We start from the raw sequence: 7,091 nt of genomic DNA, 5'->3' as shown, positions 1-7,091 counted from the left end.
ATATGATCCAAAGTTTCATTTTTCATTTCCCATTTTCTCCTACACGATCCTCTCTCTCTCTAGAACCTTCCACACACTTCTAAACCAAGAATTCAAGTAAGAATCAAGATCAATAACAACCAAATTAGAGGAATTAAGAGTGAGGAACTCCTCATTGTTCATTTAAGCCAAGAAATTCCCTAGATGGTGGAACTAGGGTTTTGTGAAAGTGAAGTATTTCAACTCAAGGTTTGTTCAATCACCATCCAAGGTATGTTTCATGACTTTATCAAGTTATTTAAGTGTTAGAAGACTAAGGAAAGCTTGAATTGTAGAAAGACATGGAAAATGGGTCTTAAAAGGGTGAATAGTGCCACTAGTGAATGATGATGGAATTAAATCATGGAAGTGAGGTGTTATAGTTATGAATATGCTAGAAATGCTGCTTTTATCATGAAATAAGTATTAAAGGTGCGGAAACACGATAATAAGCTATATGGATAAATATGGAGGAAATTGGTGGAATGTGATGAGGGTATGTAAATGATGTTTGTTGATTGTGATATTGTGGTGAATGTTGGATGTTGATATAGGACATGGGAAAAGTAGCATAAACAAAGGAAGTGCCGCCCAATTTTCTTTAGAAATAGCGACGCGTTCTTATAGTCCATCAACTAATGATAATTCGAATTCCCTTATGAAGGTAACGACGCGATATTGAAGAAGAGCAAGTGAATGATATTTAGCTAAGCAAACAAGGTATGTTAAGGCTTGTCCCTTTCCTTCAAAGGCATGACTCCAATGTTACGATTTCATGAATGCTTCCATAGCTTCCTCATTTTCCAAAGCTAAACGTTTATGATTCCTCTCTTGATAACCCGTGAATGTTTTCCAAAATGTTTGTGTCTTTCCAAAACGAAGGTTTATGATTTCGTAAGATTTTATGATCATAATGATGGACACGCTTTTGCAATGACGAATATGATGTCAAGGCGAGAATATTTTCCTATTTGATTTTGATGATGATGATTCCGGGTTTAAAGGCTCCAAGTTTATGTTTTCAATAACGATATAAGAATATCGAGCTATTTCTTGATTTCTAAATTTTATTCATGGATGACGACTATACTTCCCTTAAGATTTCCAAAAGTATACGAAGTGACTTCTTACAAGATGGTGACCCTACTTTCTGTTCTTTTTATATTAGATTTCGTTGATAGTCTCGCCTTATGATGATTGTCCCTTCAAGGCGAGACATGACGATCATGATTAATCCATAATATAATCGGAGGTGTTCGACCTTACGTCACTCCGATAGGAACACAACTCTCCTTGGGCTCTCATGCATGCTGCGTATATTATGTATGTATAGAGATATATATGATATGAAAATGTTTTCAGGGGAAGTGGGGAAAGGTGAGGCGCTATAGACGCATAGCCACCTGTACAACTGGCGTATCATGATTTCATCCCGGACGCGGGGTATATGGGTGATGGATCGGGCCGTACGTTCCTCGGCACTAACATACTATATTATTTATGGATCGGGCCGTACGTTCCTCGGCACTAACAGATATATATATATATATATATATATGATGATACATGGATCGGGCTGCACGTTCCGCAACAATATATGATATGATGATGGATGTGAAGTAAGTCAGCATGTGCTATTTCTTCTATACGAGACAGTCACATACAGTTGATCCTTATTAATGTTTCCTTTATCTCATTGACGTATTTCCATTGTTATGCCTTACATACTCAGTACAATATTCGTACTGACGTCCGTTTTCTTTGGACGCTGTGTTCATGCCCACAGGTAGACAGAGAGGCGGCGCAGACCTATAGGAGCTATCAGCAGATTTACATGAGCACTCCACTATTTCGGAGGTGCCAGTCGGGCTATGCTTTTGTATATATTTGTATATGTCTAGTTTTCCAGTAGAGGCTCGTAGATACGTAGTGTGGGTTATGGGGTCTCCCAAAGTTATATACATATACGTGCATATTATTTTGATAGCTTATGTTTATGAAAGCATTTATGTTTCAAGCGAAAGATGATTTCTTTATGATTTGAATATAAATTGATTAAAAGAGCATTAAATTAGTAGAATAAGTCATAGAGCGAGCGGTGCTCGGTGGTTAGCCCCGGGTACCCGTCGCGGCCCCTAGCTGGGTCGTGACAGAGGGAGAGATTGATGAAGTCCATCCCATTTGGTTTTAATTCCCATGTGCCAATTTTAATTGGTTGGAATTCTTGCTTGGAGCGAAAGGAAAAAATTTTGGTAGACAAATTTTGTTTAACTATTCCTTTTTTCTTTTTGTGCTTAGAGGCCAAGTTTGGTCTCCTATAAATGGAGAGTCATTCTTCCATTTGAAAACATACCGACAAAGAGAGAAAGAAGAGTGAGACATTCACAGCTAGAGAAATAGTCTGTGAGGAAAAATAGATAGTGTGAGCGATATTGTAGTGAGGTGGGAAAATCTTAAAAGAGGGTTATTTCTTTTGAGTGTGAGTGGTCTTTGGAGTATTTACTCAAACCTACAAAGTGTAAAATCCTTGCTATAGTGATATCAGTTGCTCCTCTCAGCCCGTGGTTTTTTCTCTTTTGGGTTTCCACGTAATATCTTGGAGTCGTTATCGCTCTTTTTTATTCTTGTTGATTAACTGTAACACGGTGCTATATCATTATTCCGCTGTAAATACTGTGAATATTATTTCTGTGGAGGGTTTATTCCCAACAAAATCAAGACATATTCTTCTTCTACTACAACACAAGACTGGAAACATATTACCTTCATCTCTAAGGGGTTGTTTGGTGTGAAGGATAAGCAAAAATAGTCCCAAGATAAAATTTTAGTGCCTCCTTATCCCATGTTTGGTTGGAATAAAAATCCGGGATAACTAATCCCGGAATTGTAGCCTTATTTTATCCCACCTTGAGGGTGGAATAACTAATTCCGGAATTAGTTATCCCGGAATAATTTGTTTCCCAACCAAACTAGCCCTAAGTAGTCGTCTTTCCACAGCTTAAACAGAATCTTGACTGCGTCTTTCTTTTTAACAAATGTGGTATCTGAAATCTGAAAGTTACATCATTGTAAGATTTCTTTCTTCTCATTTATCAACAAATTGTAGCATCCAAAAACAAAATCCTCTCTCACCTTAGCCAATAAGATTAACTCCTCAACTTGTTACTTTTTTTCATTAGCTTTAAACGCATCTTTACACTTGAGAGGCTCTATCTTATTATGGCGCGTCAATTGAAATGGACTTTTAAGTTATTTCTTAAGCGTGGTTAATTATTATTAATTCAATGAGTTTATGTTTGTATCTTATGATGAACTATTTTGATTTATGTGAAGAGAATAGACTATAAGTCGGATAGATTTGAACCTAATGGACTATAAGTCTATATAATTCTATTCTCCAGTGAAAGAAATAAGAGAAATATATATTCGAAAAGAATATTTAATAAAGATGACTCTGTTAGGTCCAAGGTTTTATCTATTAATTTTGATGATAACAAACCAACATAATTATTAATAAAAGAACATTTACTTGTGGTAAATTTATTTTTGGTACAAGTTTATTTGATTAAGAAGGATTTGGCAAAGATCTAATCAAATATGGAAAAGAAGATATGATGAGATGGAATTACGGAACAAGGTGTGAAAGAAAAGACTTACTCAAATCAAAGTGCAAGAATTATGGGAAGAATATTTACTACGATCCTATGGAAGGGAAATATTCTACAAAAGGAAAGATCAAGATCAATTTGATACTTATTTCAGAAGGAGCATTATTTATGGAGCAAATTTGGAAGAATAATACTCTTATGGACATACTATATTATAATCAATGATTCGAAGGAAATAAAATTCCTTATGCAAAGGAAAGTCCACAAGACAAGGACACCATAAATGAATTTAAATCTAGTATGTGAATCTGTAGTGGGTTGCTAGAAGAAGTCCAAAGTTTGTTTCAAGATGCCAAGTATATCTGCAATAAAAAAAATCTCACTCTTTGGCTAACCATATAGATCGTTGGATGGAAAAACAATATCTACTCAAGATTTGATTGAAGATTCAATTTGATTGGCAAACGGTTCAAAAATTCCAAGGTGAAGGATGCTGAAATTTATAGGGACCCACGTGACAAAAATAATGCTAAGTTAATACAACAGGTGGTACAAGGTTACATATTGGTACAAGGCTATACAAGGAATGAGATCAAAAGTTCAAGTCACAAAAGATTCCAAATTCTGAACGAGGCACGAAGACTAATGTTGAAGTGAATCCCAAGACAATCGAAGAAGGATCGAGCACCAGGTTTGAAAAAGGAAAATTGTATCAAACATGCAATCAAGGAAATCAGTCCGAATCACTATATGTGAACATCAAAGATCTCAACAACTGGCAGAAATAAATATGGAAGAATCTCCAACGGCTTCATAGAAGATTGAGGAAAAATCTTCAAAAATCCCTTAGGTTATGCAATAGCCAAAACAAGTTGAAAGGCTATAAATACGAGCTCTTAAAAGAAGAAAAGTACGCAGCCACTTATACTTTGGTCTCAACCTTCTGAAGTTCTTTGCTCTATCTTTCATAAGCATTGTATTTCTTAGTAATTTACTGTGTACTCAAAAAGGAGAGGAGAGAAAAAATATTGTTGGTGAGGCTTTGTATTGAGAGGTTCTGTCATTGTTCGTTTCTTTGGTGAGCAAGTGAAAACCAAAGAGTCGTTGTTGGTGAGCGAGTGAAAAACCAACCTTGTACAAGAGTTTAAGTGTTAGACGTAAGAGCTGCACCTTACAACCATTGTACGAAGAGCGACTTACAAAGGGCTTAAAGAGATAATCTCCTTGCAACTCAAGGGGACTGGATTAGGATACCACATTGATTCCGAACCAGTATAAAAATCCTGGTGTCATTTAGTATATTGTTCTCATATTATATTCTGCACTGTTACTATTTATTGTGATTTATACTTGTGTAAATCGAAGGACTAACAAATTTGTGCAGGCTGTCTCGCCATCAGTCGACTGGCACCGAATAGTAGTCGACTAGATTTTTAACAGGCTTCCAATTCACCCCCAACACCCCCCCCCCCCCCCCCTTGTACTTTCAGACTCGCTGTCCAAATCAACCCCAATCCTAAAATGATTTTACCCAGGAAATCGAATAGGATTCATAGTTGATAGAAAGCCTTGAGTAGAGAGAGATAATAAGAATACGTAGTCAATTAAGATTTTAAATAAGAATCGTTAAAGAATTATTATTAGTTAAGCGAATTTAGGGTTTTTTAAAGTTTAAATTCTCCATTGTTGTGGGGGAAATGTTGTTGAGCATAATCGCAATTTGCAAAATTGGTGCCGATTCCGATGGATGCGCGGGAAATTGATGGTTGAAACGGGTTTAATCTAATGGACTGGGAAATTTATGGGCTTCTGTTTATTGTTGGGCTTTGGTTGGGCTATATCTAGCGAAAAGAGGCCGAACAAGCTAGTGGTTAAAGCTGCGAAAACCTTCCTAGTACTATAAACTACTTAAATGCTAAATAAAAATATATGTAATTTTGTTTTCCGAGTCTTTGTGGGGTTCTCTTATCAAAAATCCAGATTCACATTGAAAACTAAGTCCTATATTGTTTAGGATTTGGTCTAGTTTGTTTAATTCATGTCTAAATAGATTTTCTATTCCTAATTAAAGTGGGAATTATATCATTATAAATATGGGTGTTTTGAAGAGATTAAGAGTGAATGAAATCAAAACCTCCTACGTCTTTCTCTATATAGTTTGCTAGATTTTCTTCTATACAGCCATTATATATATATAATATATATTGCCATCATGGAGAGAAGCTTAACAAGCAAACCAGTATGGAAAAATTACCAGGTTATTAGCGGCCATTCGGGATGGGTGCGATCAGTTGCGGTGGATCCTAGTAATAATTGGTTCTGTACAGGTTCTGCAGATCGTACTATCAAGATATGGGATCTAGCAAGTGGTAGGCTAAAGGTCACGTTAACAGGTCATGTTGAGCAAATAAGAGGCCTTGCTGTTAGCAACAAAAACACATACATGTTCTCGGCTGGCGATGATAAGCAAGTTAAATGCTGGGATCTCGAACAAAATAAGGCAGTCCACTCCTTTCAGGGCCATCTGAGTGGTGTTTACTGCTTGGCTCTTCATCCCACAATTGATGTGTTGTTCACAGGGGGTAGGGATTGTGTCTGTAGGATGTGGGATATTCGAAGCAAAACTCAAATCCATGCACTGTCCGGACATGGAAACACTGTTTCCTCCGTTTTAACTCGTCCACTGGATCCTCAAGTTGTGACTGGCTCTCACGACTCAACCATAACGTTATGGGACATTAGATATGGTAAGGTGATGAAAACACTCACACATCACAATAAATCAGTCCGAGCAATAGCTCAGCATCCCAAGGAAGATTATGCTTTTGCTTCTGCATCAACTGACGGCAACATAAAGAAATTCAATCTTCCAAAAGGAGAATTTTTGCATGATATGCTTCCGCAACAGAAGACCATAATTAATGCAATGGCGGTCAATGATGCAGGTGTAATGGCCACAGGAGGTGACAATGGAAGCTTGTGGTTTTGGGATTGGACAAGCGGTCACAATGTCCAGCAAGCTCAAACAATGGTTCAACCTGGATCTTCGGATAGTGAGGCTGGTATCTATGCCCTCGCCTATGATGTGACTGGCACGAGACTTATTAGTTGTGAAGCTGACAAGACCATCAAGATGTGGAAGCAAGATGAAACTGCTACACTAGAAATTTGAATGGTGTTAGAGAATATATTTAGTCTCCACCGTTGCTCGCAGAATAATAGTATTTCCATTTTTGTTGGGTTTACGCGCTGATGTTTTGTTTTAATTCCAAGTTTCTTCAGGCAGATTGCTTAATTTGGTTCCTGCAGTTTCCTTTTCTTTATTGTTTAGTTGTTATAGGCTTTTTGCTTTTCTTTTCTGCGTGAAGCAATAATGGAAAATTCACATATTCCATCCATCCCAATTTGTGTCGATGTTTGGATTTGAGGGCCAAACGAGTTTGATTTTTTCAGATGCCTTTTACT

At 36.9% G+C, this 7,091-nt stretch overlaps 1 protein-coding gene across 1 annotated transcript; it reads left to right on the top strand.

The window, feature by feature from the left end:
- The first annotated feature begins 5,300 nt into the window (after positions 1–5,300).
- On the top strand, positions 5,301–7,052 carry LOC132633622 (protein pleiotropic regulatory locus 1-like). The gene has a single exon (XM_060350153.1). The coding sequence runs from the start codon at positions 5,839–5,841 to the stop codon at positions 6,796–6,798; it is 960 nt and encodes a 319-aa protein (XP_060206136.1). The 5' UTR covers positions 5,301–5,838; the 3' UTR covers positions 6,799–7,052.
- The last annotated feature ends 39 nt before the right edge of the window (positions 7,053–7,091 follow it).

The sequence above is a fragment of the Lycium barbarum genome, chromosome 3 (genome assembly GCF_019175385.1).
Source record: "Lycium barbarum isolate Lr01 chromosome 3, ASM1917538v2, whole genome shotgun sequence".
NCBI lineage: Eukaryota > Viridiplantae > Streptophyta > Magnoliopsida > Solanales > Solanaceae > Lycium > Lycium barbarum.
Note: the sequence above shows the minus strand (reverse complement) of the source record. Positions and strands in the feature narration are given on the sequence as shown.

Bases quoted from the DNA above. Each gene is read 5' to 3' on its own strand.
- LOC132633622 (XM_060350153.1), top strand. From the start codon at position 5,839: ATGGAGAGAAGCTTAACAAGCAAACCAGTATGGAAAAATTACCAGGTT.